Source organism: Carcharodon carcharias, chromosome 13 (assembly GCF_017639515.1).
Source record: "Carcharodon carcharias isolate sCarCar2 chromosome 13, sCarCar2.pri, whole genome shotgun sequence".
NCBI lineage: Eukaryota > Metazoa > Chordata > Chondrichthyes > Lamniformes > Lamnidae > Carcharodon > Carcharodon carcharias.
This window is the reverse complement of record NC_054479.1, coordinates 61,160,070-61,184,763: the sequence shown is the minus strand read 5'-3', so window position 1 is coordinate 61,184,763 and position 24,694 is coordinate 61,160,070. Positions and strand designations below refer to the sequence as shown.

The 24,694-nt window shown below is 53.8% G+C and overlaps 1 protein-coding gene across 6 annotated transcripts in view; it reads left to right on the top strand.

The window, feature by feature from the left end:
* The window catches only part of sfi1 (SFI1 centrin binding protein), a 151,414-nt gene that overhangs the window by 16,741 nt on the left and 109,979 nt on the right, over nucleotides 1-24,694 (top strand). For all 6 annotated transcript variants that reach the window (XR_005944702.1, XM_041202035.1, XM_041202037.1 and 3 more), the window contains 4 exons: nucleotides 7,103-7,220; nucleotides 9,567-9,669; nucleotides 20,807-20,963; nucleotides 22,646-22,807. Coding sequence is in view for 5 of the 6 variants with exons in the window: in XM_041202035.1 (XP_041057969.1) it covers nucleotides 7,103-7,220; nucleotides 9,567-9,669; nucleotides 20,807-20,963; nucleotides 22,646-22,807 (540 nt within the window). In the remaining variant the exon portion in view is untranslated. The remainder of the gene's footprint in view (nucleotides 1-7,102; nucleotides 7,221-9,566; nucleotides 9,670-20,806; nucleotides 20,964-22,645; nucleotides 22,808-24,694) is intronic.

Genomic DNA, 24,694 nt, shown 5'->3' with positions numbered 1-24,694 from the left:
GTTCCACATGGAAGCTCCAGGACACTGCCTATTGTTACGATCCCAGCTAGACAAGTCAGATCCCAGAGTGAAACCTGGCTTGCTAGATCCTAACTTTTTTTTAGAAACCGTGGAGGTAAATTACTGAACAAATTCATAGGATGAATTTGCTGATGAAGTTTTAACAAAAAGAATAAAACAGTTATTAAACAAGAAAAATGAACCATATTACACCAAACAATAAGGTTTGGAAAGATCTCTGTTCAAATACAAGAAAATGATTCAAGTATTCACTATTCCTTCACCCTACCTATAGCTTTATAGACACACAAAATTTCAGAAAGATAAAACAATTTACCATATCCATCTTATACTCTAATATCCAGGGTAAGTATGCGGTACATGTTAAACAACTGGTGAACTATGCTTAGGCACCACACTCCAAAGTAAATGACATATGTGACCAAAGCAAATTCTTTGGATTTCTCTCAACAACCCACCCAGATGATGTCACATATGAACTAACCAATTTCACTGAAACTCTGCCTTTCTCACAAGGATTTCCAATCTTCACCTTTGAAGAACTCATCTTGGAATTCTCCCCAAACAGCGCTCCCACTCTGACAGCTTGTTTCTGATCCAACAAGAAAGTATGTATGTTTCTGAACCAACAAGAAAGGGGCATTGGCCCAGTCTGTTCACAATGTTCCTTATAAGATAATCCCTTCATCCTAAGAATCAACCTGGTGAACCTTCTTTGAACTGCCTCCAATGCAAGTATATCCCTCCTTAAGTAAGGAGACCAAAACTGTGCACAGTTCTCTAGATGTGATTTCAGCAATGCCTTGTACAGTTGTAACAAGACTTGCCTATTTTTATACACCATCTTCTTTGCAATAAAAGTCAACATTTTATTTGCCTCCCTAAATTTCTTGCTGTACCAGCATGCTAAGTAATGCACTTATAAGGTCACTCGGATACCTCTGTATTGCACCATTCATCCTCCTTCCATTTAAATAATCTGCTTCTTATTCTGCCTGCCAAAGTGGACCACTTCACATTTCCCATATTATGCTTCATCTGCAAAATTTTTTCCCACTCACTTAACCTGTCTATATCCCTTTGTGGACTGTTTGTAACCTCTTCACAATTTGCTCCTCACCTATCTTTGTATCATCAGCAAATTTGGCTACAATACACTTGGCGCTTCATTCCAAGTCACTTGTATAGATTGTAAATATTCGAGGCCCCAGCATTAATCTCTGTGGCTCTCCACTAGTTACAGTTTGCCAACCTGAAAATGACCTTTTGATTGCAACTCTCTATTTCCTGTTAGTTAGCCAATCCTCTATTCATGCTCTTAGCTTCTGCAGTAACCTCTTATGTAGCACCTTAACAAATGCCTTTTGAAAACCTGATTACACTACAGGTTCCCCTTTATTCACCCTGCTTGTTACATCCTCAAGAACTCTAATAAATTTAGTCATTTGGAAGTACAGAACTTGAGTATTGCTGAAAAAGAGACATGTCGAAGCTTTTCATCTTGCCCTCATCAGGACACTGTAAGAATAATAATATAAGGGGAAAACAACAATTTGTACTGTATGTGCAGAGAGTCGGTTAGCAAGTGGACTCTGATTGGTAAAGGTGTTGCCATGGGGAATGCACCAGTAATGGTGACTGACAGTTAACTGCCAAGCATTGTTTGAAATTTAAATCAGGCAACTTGACCCTGATTGGTCAAGACATTGCCCTGAGGAAGAGTCAGTGAATGGCTTTCACTTATTTTGTTTAGCTGAAACAGGTGCAATCTGTGGAAAGAACATGTACTGCTCTGTATTGTGGGAAACTATGACCTACATTGTTTGAGATCACCATTGATCTGGAATCACTAGTGATTGCATGAGTATTAGGAGACATATTTGACATGTAAGATAATATTTGTTGTAAATATTTAACAGTATACAACATTTATAAAAGTAAAACATTTTTAAACATTTGGCTATATTCTATTGGTTAAAAGTGGCAAAGCGTCTCCAGCCAAAGTGTATTTTCCCTTTACAGATGCTAACAGGATCCTCTGTGCACTTCCAACTCCTACAGTTTTTTTAGACTGAAAACTGTTTATCACAGAATCACAGAACTATGGTTTAGGAGGAGGCAATTGGACCCATCATGCCTGCACCGGCTCGCTGAGCATTTTAACTCAGTGCCAATATCCTGGCTTTCCCCGTAACCCTGCACATTGTTTCTATTTAAATAATCATCCAATGACCTCTTGAATGCCTCAATTGAAATTGCCTCCACCACACTTCCGGGCAGTGCATTTCTAACCCTAACTACTCGCTGTATGAAAAGTTTTTGATCACCTCACATTTGTTTCTTTTGCAAAACACTTTAAAACTGTGCCCTCTGGTTCTCTATCCGCTTACAAGTAGGAACAGTTTCTCCCTTGCTACTCTGACCAGACCCTTCATGATTTTGAAAACTTCCATCAAGTCTCTTCTTAGCCTTTTCATCTCCAAGGAAAACAGTCCCAAATTCTCCAATCTTTCCTCATAACTGAAGTGTCTCATCCCTGGGACCGTTCTTGTAAACCTCTTCTGTACTCTCGCCAATGTGTTCTCATCCTTCCTATAGTGTGGCGCCTAGAACTATACAAAATACTCCAGCTGTGGTCTAACCAGTGTCTCATATAAGTTCATCCTAACCTCCCTGCTCTTGTACTCCATGCCCCTATTAATGTAGCCTAGAATACTGTATACTTTAGAAACAGCTCCCTCCACCTGCCCTGCCACCTTTAATGACTTATGTACATATGCACCCAGGTCTCCCTGTCCCTGCACACCCTTTAGAAGAGTATCCTTTATTTTATACTGTCTCATTGTTTTTTTATACCAAAGTGCATCACCTCACACACAAGTCCTCTGATGACATCTAGTGGGTATTTTTGGTGAGGAGGCACATTATAGTGAGAGTACAGACCATTTGTGGGATCAACAGTTTAGAAATTTTAACTTGCAAGGCTCAATCTACATTTCTGTAACCCTTTCTTTTACTAGATATTGAAATGATAAAATATATCGACTGTTACCATGTAAACCACACTCGGAAGAATCAAAATACCTTAACCTCTTGTTCTTTAATTCAAGCTTTTGAGGGGGGAGTAAACTTTATTTGCATTCTGAACAGTGACTTATCAGTTTGGGGAATAAAGGCTGACTTTGAAAATATGTTAATTGCCATTTCGCTGTGGTTCCTTTTGTGTTCCTGTACAGAAGCTTAGGATAAAAGCACACATTGTCAGGCTTACCACACAGTTGGCTTTATTGATAAAAGTAATTTTGACATTCTTGTCAAGGCAAACTCTTGCAGTCTGACTTGTGTGTGACGTCACCTGCAGCGTAGGCAAGGGGTGTGACATGACCTCAAAACACCAAGTGCAGTGCACCTAGAATCCCAGAGCACAGAATGAGGCCATTCGATCCATTGTGCCTGTGCCAGCTCTTTGAAAGAGCTCTTTCATTAGTTCCAGCCCCCTCACCCCCTCCACTCTTGTTTCCTCATATCTCTTCCTTTTTAAGTATATATCCTAGTATTTATCCAACTCTCTATTGGTAGTTGCTATTGAACCTGCTTCTACCAAATATTCAGGCTCGTATTTCATACGATCACAATTTGCCAAAGAAAATTTTTAAAAATCCTCATCTCCGCCCTGATTTTTCTCTGGGTCCTCTGGGTCCCAGCTTTCCTGTCAGTGGAAGAATAGTTGCCCCTTATTTACTTGAAGTACAGGCCCAAGTTGTAGGAAATACTAATTTAAAATCTTTAAATTTAAAGTTGTTTTTTTTAAAATCCCTCCACAGCTTCTCCCTTCCTGACCTCTAATCCTGTCCAGCTACACAACCTTGAAGATCTCCCTGCCCTTCTATTTCTGGCTTCTTGAGCACACCGTTTTAACTGGTGGCACCATTGGTGACGATGTCTTCAGCTGCTAATATGTACATTCTGGAATTCCCTCTCTCGACCTCTCCAACCCTCTACTTCTCTTTTCTCCTTAACACCAGCCTCCTTGACCAAGCTTTGGATCAATATTAGGTGATTTCAACTTTCCTAACAATAATTGGGATAGACATAGTGTTAAGGGCTTGGATGGAGTGGATATCTTGAAATGTGTACAGGAGAACCTTTTAGGTCAATATGTAGAGGGTCCAACAAGGGATGGTGCAGTGCTAGACCTAATTCTGGAGAATGAAGCCAGACAGGTGGCTGAGGTGGTGGTGGGGGAGTGACCACAACATGGTACAATTAAAGCTTGTTATGGACAAAGAAATAGACATGTTGCAAAACAATGTTTTGGATTGGGGGAGAGCGGATTTTAGTGATATAAGGCAGGATCTGGCCAAGGTAGACTGGGAACAGCTACTCGTGGGGAAATCTCCAGAGGAGCAGTGGGGGGCGTTCAAAAAGGGAATGGGGATGGTACAGGCTCAACATGTTACCTCTAGGGTGGTAGGAAGAAGTAACAAGCCCAGAGAACCATGGATGACCAGAGATATTCAGGTTACAATGAGAAGGAAAAGAGAGGCTTTTAGCAGGTACAAGGGAAGCAAATCAGCGGAGGCATAAATGGAGTACAGAAAGTGCAGGGCGGAGCTTAAGAAAGCAATTAGGAGAGCATTGAGGGGATATGAGAAAGCTCTGGCTGGTAAAAGTAGGGAAAATCCCAAGATATTCTATAAGTATATCAATGGGAAGAGGATATCCAGGGAAAGAGTAGGGACCAAGGGGGCAATCTATGGGTGGAGCCAGAGGACATCGCTAGAGTGTTGAATGAATACTTCACAATGAGGATGAAGGTATTGAACTCGGGGAGAGAGACTGCGAGGTTCTTAAGCAAATTGATATAGGGAGTGACAAGGTATTGGAGGTGTTGGCAGGCTTAAAAGTGGACAAATCTCCAGGTCTGGATGATTTGTGTCCCAGACTGCTGAGGGAGGCAAGGGAGGAGATCGCAGGGGCTCTGACCCAAATTTTTAATTCCTCTTTGGCCACGGGGAGTTGCCAGAGAACTGGAGAACAGCTATTGTGGTTCTGCTATTTAAGAAGGGTTGTAGAGTTAAGCCAGGGAACTACAGACCAGTGAGTCTCACGTCAGTGGCAGGGAAACTATTGGAGAAAATTCTGAAGGAGAGAATCTATTTCTACTTGGAGATGCAAGGTCTGATCAAGGATAGTCTGCATGGCTTTGTCAGAGGGACGTCATGCCTAACAAATTTGATTGAATTTTTTGAGGAGGTGAGCCGGTGTTTAGATGAAGGTAGTGCAGTTGATGTAGTCTATATGGATTTCAGCAAAGCCTTTGACAAGGTCCCACATGGGACACTTATAAAGAAGGCAAATGCACATGGGATACGGGATAATTTGATAAGGTGGATTTAAAATTGGCTTAGTTGTAGGAGACAGAGGGTGATGACAAAAGGATGCTTTAGTGACTGGAAGCCAGTGTCCGATGGTGTACCACAGGGATCTGTGGTGGGTCCCCTATTATTCGTCATTTATATAAACGAAGCAGATGAGTATGTAGGGGGTAGGATGAGTAAGTTTGCGGATGACGCAAAGATTGGCCGGGGGGGGGGGGTTAATCGTGAAATTGAGTGTCTTGGGCTACAGGAAGATATAGAGGGGATGGTCAAATGGGTAGATAAGTGGCAGATGGAATTTAACCCTGAAAAGTGTGAGGTGATACACTTTGGAAGGAGTAAACTGACAAGAAAGTATTCAATGAATGGCATGACACTATGAAGTTCTGAGGAACAAGGGGACCTTCGCGTGTGTGTCCATAGATCTCTGAAGACGGAGGGGCATTTTAGTGGGGTGGTGAAAAAGGGCTATGGGACACTTGCCTTTATGAATTGAAACATAGATTACAAAAGTAGGGAGGTCATGTTGGAGTTGTATAGAACCTTGGTGAGGCTACAGCTGGAGTAGTGTGTGCAGTTCTGGTCGCCACATTATAGGAAGGATGTGATTGCACTGGAGGGGGTGCAGAGGAGATTCACCAAGATGTTGCCTGGGATGAAACATTTAATTATGAAGAGAGGTTGAATAGACTTGGGTTGTTTTGGTTGGCGCAGAGAAGACTGAGGGGTGACCTGATCGAGGTGTACAAGATTATGAGGGGTATGGACAGGGTGGATAGGGAGCAGCTGTTCCCCTTAGTTGAAGGATCAGTCACGAGGGGGCATAAGTTCAAGGTGAGGGGCAGGAGGTTTCGGGGGGATGTGAGGAGAAACTTTTTTTACCCAGAGGGTGGTGACAGTCTGGAATGCACTGCCTGGGAGGGTGGTGGAGGCGGGTTGCCTCACATCCTTTAAAATGTACCTGGATGAGCACTTGGCATGTCATTACATTTAAGGCTGTGGGCCAAGTGCTGCTAAGTGTGATGAGGTAGGTAGGTCAGGTGTTTCTCATGTCTCGGTGCAGACTCGATTGGCCGAAGGGCGTCTTCTGCACTGTCTGATTCTGTGATCTACCCTAATACCTCCTTATGTGGTTTGATGTCAAATGTTGCTTTCTAAGTCCATTTATTCAGAGTTTAGTCCCACACCAGGCTTTGTTGTGACCTGTCAGTGAGTTTGTGCTGACTTGTGTTTGTTGGCCAAAGAACAAATTTACCTAACTTGGGGTCACCTGCCCTGCCACAGCAGATGATGAATTGAATAAAAACCTGGAACTAAAATTCTGAAGATGACCATGAAACGATTGTCAATTGTTTTAAAAACCCATCTGGCTCACTAATGTCCTTTCAGGAAGGAAATCTGCCATCCTTACCTGGCCTGGCCAACATGTGACTCCAGACCCACAGCAATGTGGTTGACTCTTAAAATGCCCTCTGAACAAGGGCAATTAAGGAGGGGCAATAAATGTTGGCCTAGTCAGTGATACCCACATCCCATGAACAAACAAAACATTTAAAAAAGATCTGTTGTCATCAGGTACCATGGGAAATGTATACCACTGGTTCTTTCTCACTAACAAACATGGTTTCACTATCAACAGTCTGCCACTATCCTTGTTAAATTTGAGCTTATTCAATGATGTTTCTTTCTGTTTCCTTCAGCTCATTCACAGATGATGCGGAAGATCTGGATTCACTGGTCCTTTTACATAGACATACGGAAAACCAAGCGTATGATGCAGACTGAGGCAGATGAGTTCCGTGTAAAAGCAACTCTTCAGTAAGTACAAACCAACAACCGTTAGACTATTTCAATTAAATTTTGTGTTCAATTAATTGGAGGATGTCAGCGGTGAAAAACAGAAGAATTTACTTTGACCGCTTAGTGTCAGCATCACTGAAACCAGGCCAGATATACCAAAAGTCAGCTCCAGGTCCGATATATCAAGGGCTGGATTCATCAGTACACGCAAGTGTCAGACCCAAATTATAACTCACGTACAGCACCTTACATTAAAACTTCTTTCTTTGGATCAAACTTTTGTCAGCTGTCCTATATCTTGTTGTTATGTCTCATTACTCTTTTGTGAAACACCTCTGGGTTGCATTACAATCTTAAAGTTACGATAGAAATGCAAGTTGTTATTGAGGACATGTAGGAGCCAGTGAACATAACAGAATTAGGCATGCACTCAATGACAACAAAAAGCCTATATCAAAAACAAAGCTGCTGGACTTTGTCCAGCATCATAATTTAAACATTGTCAGCGTTTCTGTCCAATTAATCAAAGTTAGTTCCTTTCCATCTTTGTAGATTTGCCCTTTTTCAGTCCAGCAGCTTTGATTTTGATAGAGGCATTTTGTTGTCATTCTGAGTGCATGCCTAAATCTGTTCACTGGTTCCTAAATGTTCTCAGTAACAACTTGCATTTCAATCGTAACTTTAAGATTGTAACGCAACCCAGAGGTGTTCCACAAAAGAGAAATGAGACATAAGAACAAGATAGTAGGACAGCTGACAAAAGTTTGATCCAAAGAAAGAGGTTTTAAGGAGCCTCCCATAGGAGAGAGGGGTGGAGAGGTTCAGAGAGGTGAATTTGAGAACTTAGGACCAAGACATCTGCCCATTGTTGGAAGTCGAAAGTGGGGCACGAATTGAAGAATTCAGAGTTATCAGACAGTTGTCAGGTTGGAGGAGGTTTGTTTTATATTCTTTCATAGGATGTGGTCAGAGCTGGCAAAGCCAGAATTTGTTGCCTATCCCTAATTGCCCTTGAAAGCAGTCAACCACACTGTTGTGTGGAGTCAAACACATGTAGGCCAGACCAGGTAAAATATGATGCTTTCCTTCCCTAAAGGACATTAGTGAACCAGATGGGTTTTTAGAACAAGCAGTTATAGTTTCATGGTCACCATCAGTGAGACTAGCTTTCAATTCCAGATTGGATTAATAAAGTGAATTTAAATTTCACCATGGTGGGATTTGAACTCATGTCCCTAGAGCATTAGCCTGTACTTCTGGATTACAAGCCCAGTGGTACTGCCACTATGTCCCTGTCTCCCCCAAGGTTACAGAGATAGGGTGAGTTCATGGAGCAATTTGAATGTAAAAATGAGAGTTTTATATTTGAGGTGTTGATGAATCAGCCAGTGTCGGTCAGTGAGTGCAGGGGTGATGGGCGAGTGGGACTGAGATTATGGGGAACATGAAGGGTTTAGATAGCCTAAATAAAAAGCAACTGTTTTCAGTAGCTGAAGGGTGGATAACACGAGGGCACAAATTTAAGCTGATTGATAAAAGCCTGAGGCAAGATGAGGGAAAACCTTATATGCAACGAGTGATTAGGATTTGGAACACATTTTCTGATATGGTGATGGAAGCATATTTAATCGTAACTCGCAAAAAGGAAGTAGATATATACTTGAAAAGGAAAACATTGCTGGGCAGCTATTACAGACTATATTAAATATTGAAAAAGGTGTAGAAATGGGATCTGTTGAAAGTACAAAAAGATCTGCAGGAGTAACAGGCCTGTATTGATAGAGAATTTAAGTTATCCAGAAGTAACCCACCAATATGCAGGAAAATGGGGATAACTGGATTGCTCTTTGATAAAGCTGGTGCAGACACATTAGGCGAATGGTTTTGTTTTGTTTTGTGTTGTACTATTCTATAATTCTAAACGAATTTGGAAGAGCTGAAGTTATTATATGGTGGAAGGCGGGAAGTTGGTCAGGAGAGCTTTTGGTATCGTTGCGTTTGAAAGTTTTTTTTAAAAAAGCATGGATGATGATTTCTTAGCTTCAGATCAGCTATTGTCCCCAATTCTTACCTGGACTCATGTTCAGTGCTGTATTTTTCATTGCATTTAGAAACCAGTACAGAATGCGCTCTACAGATCACTTGTCCATCGCCATTAGGGTTATATCCCAGGCTATTTCTGGATAATTGAAGTCCTCTATCAATACAGAATGTTACTCCTGCAGATCTCATTGTATTTGCAACAGATCCCATTCTCCTCGCCTTTTTCAATATTTGATATAGTTTGTAATGGCTGCCCAGCCCACCGTTGGTAAATTGTTAAAGGAGGAACTTACCATATTAACCAATACTGTTTCTTGCTAGGGCTGTGTGGTCCATTTGGACCAAACAGTTGGAGAGGAAGGAAAGAAATCGCAAAATGGACGGGTTAGCAATGCAGCATTGGGCAAAAACCTTGCAGCACAGGGTAGGTATGAGGGTAGATTTTTCATGCGCCTTGCACACCAAAACATTCAGGAAATTTGGGCTTTCTGGGTTGTACATGTCTGCTTTGTTTTAGTATTTGCACTATACTTACCTTTTTACCCATATTTACAGTGTTGAAAATCTTTTTAAAAAAATTAAGTAAATTTATGTGGAACTTGTAGAATATTCATTGTCTATTTGTTTTCATATTTTCCCCTTCCAACCACCCTTTTCAAAGTACAATTCCAAGGCACCAGCCAGTGGCCATACTGCATGAGCCTCGAGAGTGAGTGTTAGCATGCGAGCCACAGCGGACATCATGGCTGATTCTAGTTCCATCTTGGGTTGTTGTCCACGCACTTCACTGCAGGGGGACATGGAATGATAATCAGGAGTGATAACCTTGCCTGAATATTTTCTCTTCTACAGCTGAGTGCTGTTGAGACCATTGATAGGAACCCAACTGCATTTCACATTGAGGGAGTCCCTTATTCTGCATGGTACAGTGCAGTTCATTTATTGAGCCATCAGGGTGAGCTGTTCTTTTTAGTGGACTACCAATGCATTACTCAGGAATAATAAAGCAAAGTAACGTAAATGAACAAAATGGCTGCCCTGTGAATTTAGTTTTTTGCAGAGGATTGTTGGGAATATGCAGTGCTCTTTTATGAAGCTTGGAACATTGTTTTCAAAAGACAAAACTGGACAAACTTGAGAGAAAAAAAATCTATAATTGAGCTTCCAGGACTGGGCCCAGGCTTGGGTTGTGCAGACCCCTGTTAACAGCTTGACTACCCATATCCCCTTTATATATGCCTGCATATTCACAGCAAGTGGAAGGGTAAAGTGACTGACTTCTTCCCCATCCAGAGATTCCACAATAGATTGGCCAGCTAAAATGACTAATCCCTCTCCCAAAATTATATTGTTTTCAATGCTAGGCTTACCTAAAAAAAAATCCTTGAATCGGTGTGAATGTTTCTTCACTCTTCAAGCTAAATGTTGTTGTCTGAAGCACTCAGTTTCAGGCTGTCTTAATTGTCTAAATTACATTTTTCAGCTCTTAAGGCCTTTCAGTCTAATCCTTAAGCACGATATTTAATCTGATAACACTTAAATGTCAATTTCACCAAAATCCTTCTGTAGCAGCCTAGTGACAAATCAAAATCTAGCAGACCTAGATATGATGGAAACTTGCCGAGGTAATAGAGTACCTAGATCCACGGGACCTGCATTTTAGCCAGAAGAAGTAGACGGAGAATTGGTCAGGTGAAAAATAACGCAATGGAGTCAAGCTTGAAAGGACAGTTAAATTTCCAATGCAGACCATGCATTTGTTTTGTGATAGCTACTAAGAAAGTCATTGATTTAAATAATGACCAAGATTTATTTATTTACTACTTCCTGATTCTTCCTCAATTTTCATGGCTTCTTGTGTTCATGTGACTGGGTGAGTGACTGAGCTGGACTGCTCATGCTGACCTGTATTCAGCCAGCAGGTGGCAGCCATGTACCTCTCTCTCCCTCTCTCTCTCTCTCTCTCTCTGTGTGCACGTCCCCCTATCTCTGTGTGTGTGCATGTCCCCCCCTCTCTGTGTGTGTGTGCGTCTCCCCCTCTCTGTGTGTGCGTGCTTGTCCCCCTCTGTGTGTGTGTGCATGTCCCCCTCTGTGTGTGTGTGCGTGTCCCCCTCTGTGTGTGTGTGTGTGTGTGCGTGTCCCCCTCTGTGTGTGTGTGCGCGTGTCCCCCTCTGTGTGTGTGTGTGTGCGCGTGTCCCCCTCTGTGTGTGTATGTGCGCGTGTCCCCCTCTGTGTGTGTGTGTCCCCCTCTGTGTGTGTCCCCCCCTCTGTGTGTGTGCGTGTGCGTGTCCTCCTCTGTGTGTGTGTGTGTGTGCGTGTCCCCCTCTGTGTGCGTGTCCCCCTCTGTGTATGTGTGTGCGTGTCCCCCCCCTCTGTGTGTGTGCGTGTCCCCCCCCGTGTGTGTGCGTGTCCCCCTCTCTGTGTGTGTGCGCGCCTCTCTCTGTGTGTGAGCGCGCCTCTCTCTGTGTGTGAGCGCGCCTCTCTCTGTGTGTGAGCGCGCCTCTCTCTGTGTGTGAGCGCGCCTCTCACTGTGTGTGAGCGCGCCTCTCACTGTGTGTGAGCGCGCCTCTCACTGTGTGTGAGCGCGCCTCTCTCTGTGTGTGAGCGCGCCTCTCTCTGTGTGTGAGCGCGCCTCTCTCTGTGGGTGAGCGCGCGCCTCTCTGTGGGTGAGCGCGCGCCTCTCTGTGGGTGAGCGCGCCCCTCTCTGTGTGTGAGCGCGCCCCTCTCTGTGTGTGAGCGCGCCCCTCTCTGTGTGTGAGCGCGCCCCTCTCTGTGTGTGAGCGCGCCCCTCTCTGTGTGTGAGCGCGCCCCTCTCTGTGTGTGAGCGCGCCCCTCTCTGTGTGAGCGCGCCCCTCTCTGTGTGAGCGCGCCCCTCTCTGTGTGTGAGTGCGCCCCTCTCTGTGTGTGAGCGCGCCCCTCTCTGTGTGTGAGCGCGCCCCTCTCTGTGTGTGAGCGCGCCCCTCTCTGTGTGTGAGCGCGCCCCTCTCTGTGTGTGAGCGCGCCCCTCTCTGTGTGTGAGCGCGTCCCACTCTGTGTGTGTGCGTGTCCCCCTCTGTGTGTGTGTCCCCCTCTGTGTATGTGTGTGCGTGTCCCCCTCTCTGTGTGTGTGCGTGTCCCCCTCTCTCTGTGTGTGTGCGTGTCCCCCTCTCTCTGTGTGTGTGCGTGTCCCCCTCTCTCTGTGTGTGTGCGTGTCCCCCTCTATCTGTGTGTGTGCGTGTCCCCCTCTATCTGTGTGTGTGCGTGTCCCCCTCTCTCTGTGTGTGTGCGTGTCCCCCTCTCTCTGTGTGTGTGCGTGTCCCCCTCTCTCTGTGTGTGTGCGCGCCTCTCTCTGTGTGTGTGCGCGCCTCTCTCTGTGTGTGAGCGCGCCCCTCTCTGTGTGTGAGCGCGCCCCTCTCTGTGTGTGAGCGCGCCCCTCTCTGTGTGTGAGCGCGCCCCTCTCTGTGTGTGAGCGCGCCCCTCTCTGTGTGTGAGCGCGCCCCTCTCTGTGTGTGAGCGCGCCCCTCTCTGTGTGTGAGCGCGCCCCTCTCTGTGTGTGAGCGCGGCCCTCTCTGTGTGTGAGCGCGCCCCTCCCAGTGTGTGAGCGCGCCCCTCTCTGCCCGCACGCCCCTCTCTCTCTCTGCCCGCACGCCCCTCTCTCTCTCTGCCCGCACGCCCCTCTCTCTCTCTGCCCGCGCGCCCCTCTCTCTGCCCGCGCGCCCCTCTCTCTCTCTGCCCGCGCGCCCCTCTCTCTGCCTGCGCGCCCCTCTCTCTCTCTGCCCGCGCGCCCTCTCTCTCTCTGCCCGCGCGCCCTCTCTCTCTCTGCCCGCGCGCCCCTCTCTCTCTCTGCCCGCGCGCCCCTCTCTCTCTCTGCCCGCGCGCCCCTCTCTCTCTCTGCCCGCGCACCTCTCTCTCTCTGCCCTCGCACCCCTTTCTCTCTCTGCCCGCGCGCCCCTCTCTCTTTGCCCGCGCGCCCCTCTCTCTTTGCCCGCGCGCCCCTCTCTCTCTCTGCCCGCGCGCCCCTCTCTCTCTGCCCGCGCGCCCCTCTCTCTCTCTGCCCGCACGCCCCTCTCTCTCTCTGCCCGCGCGTCCCTCTCTCTCTCTGCCCGCGCGCCCCTCTCTCTGCCCGCGCGCCCCTCTCTCTCTCTGCCCGCGCGCCCCTCTCTCTCTCTGCCCGCGCGCACCTCTCTCTCTCGGCCCGCGCGCCCCTCTCTCTCTCTGCCCGCGCGCCCCTCTCTCTCCCTGCCCGCGCGCCCCTCTCTCTCCCTGCCCGCGTGCCCCTCTCTCTCCCTGCCCGCGCGCCCCTCTCTCTCCCTGCCCGCGCGCCCCTCTCTCTCCCTGCCCGCGCGCCCCTCTCTCTCCCTGCCCGCGCGCTTCTCTCTCTGTCTGACCGCGCGCTTCTCTCTCTGTCTGACCGCGCGCCCCTCTCTCTGTCTGCCCGCGCGCCCCTCACTCTGTCTGCCCGCGCGCCCCTCTCTGTCTGCCCGTGCGCCCCTGTCTCTGTCTGCCCGCGTGCCCCTGTCTCTGCCCGCGCGCACCTCTGTCTGCCCGCTCGCCCCTGTCTCTCTGCCCGCGCGCCCCTGTCTCTGCCCGCGCGCCCCTGTCTCTGTCTGCCCGCGTGCCCCTGTCTGTCTGCCCGCGCGCCCCTGTCTCTGTCTGCCCGCGCGCCCCTGTCTCTGCCCGCGCGCCCCTGTCTCTGTCTGCCCGCGCGCCCCTCTCTCTGTCTGCCCGCGCGCCCCTCTCTCTGTCTGCCCGCGCGCCCCTGTCTCTGTCTGCCCGCGCGCCCCTGTCTCTGTCTGCCCGCACGCCCCTGTCACTGTCTGCCCGCGCGCCCCTGTCTCTGTCTGCCCGCGCGCCCCTGTCTCTGTCTGCCCGCGCGCCCCTGTCTCTGTCTGCCCGCGCGCCCCTGTCTCTGTCTGCCCGCGCGCCCCTGTCTCTGTCCGCCCGCGCGCCCCTGTCTCTGTCCGCCCGCGCGCCCCCTCTCTGTCCGCCCGCGCGCCCTTCTCTCTGTCCGCCCGCGCGCCCCTCTCTCTGTCCGCCCGCGCGCCCCTCTCTCTGTCCGCCCGCGCGCCCCTCTCTCTGTCCGCCCGCGCGCCCCTCTCTCTGTCCGCCCGCGCGCCCCTCTCTCTGTCCGCCCGCGCGCCCCTCTCTCTGTCCGCCCGCGCGCCCCTCTCTCTGTCCGCCCGCGCGCCCCTCTCTCTGTCCGCCCGCGCGCCCCTCTCTCTGTCCGCCCGCGCGCCCCTCTCTCTGTCCGCCCGCGCGCCCCCTCTCTGTCCGCCCGCGCGCCCCTCTCTCTGTCCGCCCGCGCGCCCCTCTCTCTGTCCGCCCGCGCGCCCCTCTCTCTGTCCGCCCGCGCGCCCCTCTCTCTGTCCGCCCGCGCGCCCCTCTCTCTGTCCGCCCGCGCGCCCCTCTCTCTGTCCGCCCGCGCGCCCCTCTCTCTGTCCGCCCGCGCGCCCCTCTCTCTGTCCGCCCGCGCGCCCCTCTCTCTGTCCGCCCGCGCGCCCCTCTCTCTGTCCGCCCGCGCGCCCCTCTCTCTGTCCGCCCGCGCGCCCCTCTCTCTGTCCGCCCGCGCGCCCCTCTCTCTGTCCGCCCGCGCGCCCCTCTCTCTGTCCGCCCGCGCGCCCCTCTCTCTGTCCGCCCGCGCGCCCCTCTCTCTGTCCGCCCGCGCGCCCCTCTCTCTGTCCGCCCGCGTGCCCCTCTCTCTGTCCGCCCGCGCGCCCCTCTCTCTGTCCGCCCGCGCGCCCCTCTCTCTGTCCGCCCGCGCGCCCCCTCTCTGTCCGCCCGCGCGCCCCCTCTCTGTCCGCCCGCGCGCCCCTCTCTCTGTCCGCCCGCGCGCCCCTCTCTCTGTCCGCCCGCGCGCCCCTCTCTCTGTCCGCCCGCGCGCCCCTCTCTCTGTCCGCCCGCGCGCCCCTCTCTCTGTCCGCCCGCGCGCCCCTCTTTCTCTGCCCGCGTGCCCCTCTCTTTCTCTGCCCGCGTGCCCCTCTCTCTGTCTGCCCGCGCGCCCCTCTCTCTGTCTGCCCGCGCGCCCCTCTCTCTGCCCGCGCGCCCCTCTCTCTGCCCGCGCGCCCCTCTCTCTGTCTGCCCGCGCGCCGCTGTCTCTGTCGGCCCGCGCGCCCCTCTCTCTTTCTGCCCGCGCGCCCCTGTCTCTACGCCAGCGCGCCCCTGTCTCTACGCCCGCGCGCCCCTGTCTCTACGCCCGCGCGCCCCTCTCTGCCCGCGCGCCCCTCTCTGCCCGCGCGCCCCTCTCTGCCCGAGCGCTCCTCTCTCTCTCTGCCCGAGCGCTCCTCTCTCTCTCTGCCCGAGCGCTCCTCTCTCTCTCTGCCCGAGCGCTCCTCTCTCTCTCTGCCCGAGCGCTCCTCTCTCTCTCTGCCCGAGCGCTCCTCTCTCTCTCTGCCCGAGCGCTCCTCTCTCTCTCTGCCCGAGCGCTCCTCTCTCTCTCTGCCCGAGCGCTCCTCTCTCTCTCTGCCCGAGCGCTCCTCTCTCTCTCTGCCATCGCGCCCCTCTCTCTGTCTGCCCGCGCGCCCCTCTCTGTCTCCGCCCGCGCGCCCCTCTCTCTCTGCCTGCGCGCCCCTCTCTCTCTACCCGCGTGCCCCTCTCTCTCTACCCGCGTGCCCCTCTCTCTGCCCGCGCGCGCCCTTTCCTCTCTGCCCGCGCGCCCCTCTCTCTGCCCGCGCGCCCCTCTCTCTCTGCCCGCGTGCCCCTCTCTCTCTGCCCGCGTGCCCCTCTCTCTGCCCGCGCGCGCCCTTTCCTCTCTGCCCGCGCGCCCCTCTCTCTGCCCGCGTGCCCCTCTCTGCCCGCGTGTCCCTCTCTCTCTCTGCCCGCGCGCGCCTCTCTCTCTCTGCCCGCGCGCGCCTCTCTCTCTCTGCCCGCGCGCCCCTCTCTCTGCCCGCGCGCCCCTCTCTCTTTGCCCGCGCGCCCCTCTCTCTCTCTGCCCGCGCGCCCCTCTCTCTCTGCCCGCGCGCCCCTCTCTCTCTGCCCGCGCGCCCCTCTCTCTCTCTGCCCGCACGCCCCTCTCTCTCTCTGCCCGCGCGCCCCTCTCTCTCTCTGCCCGCGCGCCCCTCTCTCTCTCTGCCCGCGCGCCCCTCTCTCTGCCCGCGCGCCCCTCTCTCTCTCTGCCCGCGCGCCCCTCTCTCTCTCTGCCCGCGCGCACCTCTCTCTCTCGGCCCGCGCGCCCCTCTCTCTCTCTGCCCGCGCGCCCCTCTCTCTCCCTGCCTGCGCGCCCCTCTCTCTCCCTGCCCGCGCGCCCCTCTCTCTCCCTGCCCGCGCGCCCCTCTCTCTCCCTGCCCGCGCGCCCCTCTCTCTCCCTGCCCGCGCGCCCCTCTCTCTCCCTGCCCGCGCGCTTCTCTCTCTGTCTGACCGCGCGCTTCTCTCTCTGTCTGACCGCGCGCCCCTCTCTCTGTCTGCCCGCGCGCCCCTCACTCTGTCTGCCCGCGCGCCCCTCTCTGTCTGCCCGTGCGCCCCTGTCTCTGTCTGCCCGCGTGCCCCTGTCTCTGCCCGCGCGCACCTCTCTCTGTCTGCCCGCTCGCCCCTGTCTCTGTCTGCCCGCGCGCCCCTGTCTCTGCCCGCGCGCCCCTGTCTCTGTCTGCCCGCGTGCCCCTGTCTGTCTGCCCGCGTGCCCCTGTCTGTCTGCCCGCGCGCCCCTGTCTCTGTCTGCCCGCGCGCCCCTGTCTCTGCCCGCGCGCCCCTGTCTCTGTCTGCCCGCGCGCCCCTCTCTCTGTCTGCCCGCGCGCCCCTCTCTCTGTCTGCCCGCGCGCCCCTGTCTCTGTCTGCCCGCGCGCCCCTGTCTCTGTCTGCCCGCGCGCCCCTGTCTCTGTCTGCCCGCGCGCCCCTGTCTCTGTCTGCCCGCGCGCCCCTGTCTCTGTCCGCCCGCGCGCCCCTCTCTCTGTCCGCCCGCGCGCCCTTCTCTCTGTCCGCCCGCGCGCCCCTCTCTCTGTCCGCCCGCGCGCCCCTCTCTCTGTCCGCCCGCGCGCCCCTCTCTCTGTCCGCCCGCGCGCCCCTCTCTCTGTCCGCCCGCGCGCCCCTCTCTCTGTCCGCCCGCGCGCCCCTCTCTCTGTCCGCCCGCGCGCCCCTCTCTAGTCCGCCCGCGCGCCCCTCTCTCTGTCCGCCCGCGCGCCCCTCTCTCTGTCCGCCCGCGCGCCCCTCTCTCTGTCCGCCCGCGCGCCCCTCTCTCTGTCCGCCCGCGCGCCCCTCTCTCTGTCCGCCCGCGCGCCCCTCTCTCTGTCCGCCCGCGCGCCCCTCTCTCTGTCCGCCCGCGCGCCCCTCTCTCTGTCCGCCCGCGCGCCCCTCTCTCTGTCCGCCCGCGCGCCCCTCTCTCTGTCCGCCCGCGCGCCCCTCTCTCTGTCCGCCCGCGCGCCCCTCTCTCTGTCCGCCCGCGCGCCCCTCTCTCTGTCCGCCCGCGCGCCCCTCTCTCTGTCCGCCCGCGCGCCCCTCTCTCTGTCCGCCCGCGCGCCCCTCTCTCTGTCCGCCCGCGCGCCCCTCTCTCTGTCCGCCCGCGCGCCCCTCTCTCTGTCCGCCCGCGCGCCCCTCTCTCTGTCCGCCCGCGCGCCCCTCTCTCTGTCCGCCCGCGCGCCCCTCTATCTGTCCGCCCGCGCGCCCCTCTCTCTGTCCGCCCGCGCGCCCCTCTCTCTGTCCGCCCGCGCGCCCCTCTCTCTGTCCGCCCGCGCGCCCCTCTCTCTGTCCGCCCGCGCGCCCCTCTCTCTGTCCGCCCGCGCGCCCCTCTCTCTGTCCGCCCGCGCGCCCCTCTCTCTGTCCGCCCGCGCGCCCCTCTCTCTGTCCGCCCGCGCGCCCCTCTCTCTGTCCGCCCGCGCGCCCCTCTCTCTGTCCGCCCGCGCGCCCCCTCTCTGTCCGCCCGCGCGCCCCTCTCTCTGTCCGCCCGCGCGCCCCTCTCTCTGTCCGCCCGCGCGCCCCTCTCTCTGTCCGCCCGCGCGCCCCTCTCTCTGTCCGCCCGCGCGCCCCTCTCTCTGTCCGCCCGCGCGCCCCTCTCTCTGTCCGCCCGCGCGCCCCTCTCTCTCTCTCTGCCCGCGCGCGCCTCTCTCTCTCTGCCCGCGCGCGCCTCTCTCTCTCTGCCCGCGCGCCCCTCTCTCTCTCTCTGCCCGCGCGCCCCCCCTCTCTCTCTGCCCGCGCGCGCCCCTCTCTCTCTGCCCGCGCGCGCCCCTCTCTGCCCGCGCGCGCCCCTCTCTCTCTGCCCGCGCGCGCCTCTCTCTCTCTGCCCGCGCGCCCCCTCTCTCTCGCCGCCCGCGCGCCCCCCTCTCTCTGCCCGCGAGCGCCTCTCTCTGCCCGCGTGCCCCTCTCTCTGCCTGCGCGCGCCTCTCTCTCTGCCCGCGCGCGCCTCTCTCTGCCCCCGCGCGCCCTTCCCTCTCTGCCCGCGCGCCCTTCACTCTCTGCCCGCGCGCGCCCTTCCCTCTCTGCCCGCCCCTCCCTCTCTCTGCACGCGCGCCCCTCTCTCTGCCCGCGCGCGCCCTTCCCTCTCTGCCCGCGCGCCCCTCTCCCTTTCTGCCCGCGCGTCCCTCTCCCTTTCTGCCCGCGCGTCCCTCTCCCTTTCTGCCCGCGCGCCCCTCTCCCTCTCTGCCCGCACGCCCCTCTCCCTCTCTGCCCGCACGCCCCTCTCCCTCTCTGCCCGCACGCCCCTCTCCCTCTCTGCCCGCACGCCCCTCTCCCTCTCTGCCCGCACGCCCCTCTCTGCCCGCGCGCCCCTCTCTCTCTCTGCCCGTGCGCCCCTCCCTCTCTCTGCCCGCGCGCCCCTCTCTCTGCCCACGCGCCCCTCCCGCTCTCTGCCCTCGTGCCCCTCTCTGTCTGCCTGCGTGCCCGTCTCTCTCTGCTCTCGTGCCCCTCTCTCTCTGCCTGCGCGCCCATCTCTCTCTGCCCTCGTGCCCCTCTCTCTCTGCCCGTGCGCCCCTCTCTCTCTCTGCCCGTGCGCCCCTCTCTCTCTCTGCCTGCGCGCCCCTCTCTCTCTGCCCGCGCGCCCCTCCCTCTCTCTGCCCGCGCGCCCCTCCCTCTCTCTGCCCGCGCGCCCCTCCCTCTCTCTGCCCGCGTGCCCCTCTCTCTCTCTGCCCGCGCGCCCCTCTCACTCTCTGCCCACGCGCGCCTCTCTCTGCCCTCGTGCCCCTCTCTCTCTGCCCACGCGCGCCTCTCTCTGCCCTCGTGCCCCTCTCTCTCTGCCCGCACGCGCCTCTCTCTGCCCTCGTGCCCCTCTCTCTCTGCCCGCGCGCCCCTCTCTCTGTCTGCCCGCGCGCCCCTCTCTCTGTCTGCCCGCGCGCCCCTCTCTCTCTCTGCCCGCGCGCCCCTGTCTCTGTCTGCCCGCGCGCTCCTATCTCTCTCTGCCCGCGCGCCCCTATCTCTCTCTGCCCGCGCGCCCCTCTCCCTGTCTGCCCGCACGCCCCTCTCCCTGTCTGCCCGCGCGCCCCTCTCCCTGTCTGCCCGCGCGCCCCTCTCCCTGTCTGCCCGCGCGCCCCTCTCCCTGTCTGCCCGCGCGCCCCTCTCCCTGTCTGCCCGCGCGCCCCTCTCCCTGTCGGCCCGCGCGCCCCTCTCCCTGTCGGCCCGCGCGCCCCTCTCTCTCTCTCTGTCCGCGCACCCCTCTCCCACTCTCTGTCCACGCGCCCCTCTCCCTCTCTCTGCCCGCGCGCCCCTCTCCCTCTCTCTTCCCGCGCGCCCCTCTCCCTCTCTCTGTCCACGCGCCCCTCTCCCTCTCTCTGCCCGCGCGCCCCTCTCCCTCTCTCTGCCCGCGCGCCCCTCTTCCTCTCTCTGCCCGCGTGCCCCTCTCCCTCTCTCTTCCCACGCGCCCCTCTCCCTCTCTCTGCCCGCGCGCCCCTCTCCCTCTCTCTGGGCCCGCGCGCGTCTCTCTCTTGCTCTCTTTGCCTCTCTCGCTGGGATCTGTTACCTGCAGTCCACTGAACAGCTAAGCTGAATACTGATGAAACCGTTCAAACAATGTGGGCTCAGTGAGACAGAACATTCTATTATGCTTAATAAAGACAGGATAATTTGTCTTTGTCGCTGCTTTGGATTTATTTTTATTTCTTCCCGACTTCACTCTCACTTCCTCCAACTGTTCATTACTGGGTTGCAGTTTTGCAGATGCCAGTACACTCTGTACCTCATGGGCGTCTGTTCTGTGTGCATGGGCCTTGGCAGTGAACACTGACAGGCTATTTGACAAAGACATTGGAGCCGAGTCCAATCCCCTCCCCTGCTGACATCCATACTTGCGCTCGCCAGCAGGAGTCCCTGGGTAGTGCCCAGGAACCTTGGCTTTTCTACTTTCTAGCCTTGATCTGCTGAAACTAAGTCATGCACCTACTGCAGTCCTGCCTTAGGTTAGTTAATCCCTGAGCCTGTTGTCTGAAAAATATTGTCAAGATAGGTCTGAGTGGGACACAAAATCTGAAACTGACTCTATTTTTCAGATGCTGATTAATTTCTGATTTGTACTTTTTATTTCTATGTATCTTACAAACATACTTAAAGACAAACACTGTGATACATGATAAAAATTTCATTTGCAATTGGACAAGGTGAATGCTAGAAGATGTTATTGCTGCAGATTGTGTGCAGTTTGTTAACTGTTGTCTCCTCTGTTTTGAATGCAGGCCTGGCTTCAGTGGAATGCATTGTTGTATCTATTGCAGCAAGAGCAGGAGAGGAATGCCCAAGCGCAGCAAGTATACCAACGTCATTGCCTGCGGCGATCCTTGCTGGCTTGGCTGCTATATGTTCAGGTTTGCAGGGACAAGAAGTGTCAATACAGTAAGTTTCTGGGATGGAGGCTTGAAATGCAAGTGCCTGTGGGTTTCCTGAACCTCAGCTTTGTGGTGTCACCATTTACTGTTCAGAGGTAAAATTTGTGTCTGTGACTAACTGTTAGATTCCAGGGCCGATCAGTGCCAATCATTTATAGAGACTTGATCAGGCTGTCAGCGCATTTTTTCTGTCAGGCATATTAATGCGGATTTCAGGTGAGGATAGGAAAGCTTGATTGATGAGATGGTTTTAAGAGATTTTAAGGGAGGGAAATCCAGAGATTGGTGGGGTGAATGGTGATAGGATGTATGAGAGGTCAGAGATGGAGAAACAGATAGTTTTTGAGGACATGGAGTGGGGAGTACATGGGGCTAAAAGAGTATATGAAGATGTTATAGAGGATTATGGGAATTGTTTTTTTTTAATTCATTCACGGGATGTGTGCTCTGCTGGCTGGGCCAGCATTTATTGCCCATCCCTAGTTGACCTTGAGAAGGTGGTGGTGAGCTGTCTTCTTGAACCACTGCAGTCCATGCGGTGTAGGTACACCCACAGTGCTGTTAGGAAGGGAGTTGCAGGTTTTTAAATAAGAGTTGTGGGGAACTGAGAGGATGAGGAGGATGTGCGAACATGACTTAAGTTTAACAATGTTTTGCACAGGTTGGAGTTTGTAGAGGATGGCAGGCCAGAGACAAAGTGTTGAGGCTCAAGCCTGGAGGTGACATGGATTAGGATTTCAACAGGGAAAGGGGCTGAGGTAGGGGTGGAAACAGACATGCTGCAGTTGTAAAAATGGACAACCTGTAAAGGAGCCTGAAGCTCAGCTCATTATCGAACAGGATGCAGAGATTGTGAATAATCTGGTTCTTCAAGAGAGAGGGTGGGGGATCTGGTAAGAGAACATGGTTGGTGCAGGTGGTGGTTGTTGGTGTCAAATCAATAACTTTGATCTTCCCAATGTGTAGCTGGAGGAAGTTAAGACTCATCCACTGCATGTTGGACATGCAGTCTGGCCATTGAGGGTCAAGAGAAGCAGAGTTGAGAAAATGGATCACTCGTTTATTGTTTTCAAAGTTAGTTGAGTGGGAGTGGCGATGCTGAGTAATGGACTGTCAGCACAGAGCTCTTGCAGATCAGCCAATTCATATGCTCCCACATCAGCAAATTAATACGCTGTGCAGGTTAAAGGCTCCTTCTTTACAAGAAGCATAGATTGGCCATGGAGGGGGCACAACACAGATTTACAAGAATGGTACGGGGCTTAGAGACTTAAATTATGAGGAGAACTTCTAGAGACATGCATTTCCTTGAGTATATAAGATTGAGGGGTGATCTGCTTGAGGTCTTTAAATGTTAGAATGATTTGATAGGATGGATACAGTGAAACCCGATCACTGTTCTGTGAGGGAGGGGAAGGGGTGAGAGCAGAAGTACAGGAAATTGGATGGACACAGTCACCCACGATGATGGGAGAACCTCAGTTGAGGAGAAATGAAAACTTATCAGATGCACTGGCATGGAAGGTTGCAACATCAGAACAGATGTGATAGAACTGGGAGAATGGGATAGAGCCCTTAAAGGTCTTCCCCCACACCCTCCTTCCTGTGGCGCCCCCAAATCCTTCCTGTGGCGCCGCCCCCCTCTCCCTTCTAAATAGTGATGACTTTGTTTCCCACTCTGCCTTACAGGGTTGGCTGAGCAGACTTATAAAAGTTATGTTGTGCAGCGATACTTTTTGTCTTGGCACTCAGCCTGGCATCTTCGAAGAAGCGTCCTTGCACATGAGAATCACATCAGTGAATCGGGCAGGAGGTGCACGCTGCGGCGGGTATTTACCCACTGGAATCACTGTATCCTTTCTCATGAATCCCACAGACTTGAAACCATTTCTTGTTTATGCACTACTAAGGACAAGTTAAGCCGTTCGCCCGTTCTTCAGGTCAGTAGGATCATACTGTGTGGCTGAAAGTATTTAAATTACACATGAACCCTTGGAAGAAGTTGATGGAACTCAATCTCAGCAGCAAGACGAAATCTGCAAATTGTCATTAAAAACAAACAATGTGGCAAAATGCACTTCAGCTCAGTTGCTATATAAAGAGAGAAAAGGATGATTGGGAAAACAAAAACAAAAATATCTGGAGAAACTCAGCAGGTCTGACAGCATCTGTGGAGAGGAGCACAGTTAACGTTTCGAGTCCGAATGACTCTTCATCAGAACTAAGGAAAAATAGAAAAGAGGTGAAATATAAACTGGTTTAAAGGGGGGTGGGACAGGTAGAGCTGGATAGAGGGCCAGTGACAGGTGGAGATAACCGTAAGATGGGTTAGACTAAAGGACAAAGAGGTGTTGAAGCTGGTGATATTATCTAAGGAATGTGATAATAAAGGTACAGATAGCCCTAGTGGGGGTGGGGTGTGCGGAAGGGATCGAAATAGGCTAAAAGGCAGAGATAAACCAATGGATGGAAATACATTTAAAAATAATGGAAATAGGTGGGAAAAGAAGAATCTGTATAAATTATTGGAAAAAAGGGGGATTAGAAAGGGGGTGGGGATGGAGGAGAAAGTTCATGATCTAATATTGTTGAACACAATATTCAGTCCGGAAGGCTGTAAAGTGCCTAGTCGGAAGATGAGGTGCTGTTCCTCCAGTTTGCGTTGAACTTCACTGGATCAATGCAACAGGCCAAGGACGGACATGTGGGCATGAGAGCAGGGTGGAGTGTTGAAATGGTAAGCAACAGGGAGGTTTGGGTCATGCTTGCAGGCAGACCGAAGGTGTTCTGCAAAGCGGTCACCCAGTCTGCTTTTGGTGTCTCGAATGTAGAGGAAAATGCATTGGGAGCAGGGAATTGAGTAGACTAAATTGAGGGAAGTGCAAGTGAAATGCTGCTTCACTTGAAAGGAGTGTTTGGGCCCTTGGACGGGGAGGAGAGGGGAAGTAAAGAGGCAGGTGTTTCACCTTCTGCGGTTGCATGGGAAGGTGCCGTGGGAGGGGGTTGAGGTGTAGGGGGTGATGGAGGAGTGGACTAGGGTGTCCCAGAGGGAACAATCCCTGTGGAATGCCGCCGGGGGTTGGGGGGTGAAGGGAAGATGTGTTTGGTGGTGGCATCATGCTGGAGTTGGCGGAAATGGTGGAGGATGATCCTTTGAATGCGGAGGCTGATGGGCTGATAAGTGAGGACAAGGGGGACCCTATCATGGTTCTGGGAGGGAGAGGAAGGTGTGAGGGCGGATGCGCGGGAGATGGGCCTGACACGGATGAGGGCCCTGTCAACCACCGTGGGTGGAAAGCCTTGGTTAAGGAAGAAGGAAGACATGTCAGAGGAACTGTTTTTGAAAGTGGCATCATCAGAACAGATGCGACGGAGGCAAAGAACCTGAGAGAATGGGATGTTTCTTCTTTATAGCCCACCCTCTCCAAATACGTTTATTTCTGCATTTTTTTAGAATTGCAGGGCAAGCATATAAAGGACTACCGTATCTTTGTTCATGAAGTTGCTGCTGATTGATTCTGGAGTATGTCAAAGAATTGAAGTTGCATCTTTCTGTCAATCCAAAAGGGGCTGGCATGAAATGGGAACATAGGAGCAGAAGTAGGCCATTCTGCCCATCAAGCCTGCTTCGCCACTCAATACGATCATGGCTGATGATCCACTTCAATGCCTTTTTCCCCACACTATCCCCGTATCCTTTATGTCATTGATATTTAGAAACCTGCCAATCTTTGCTTT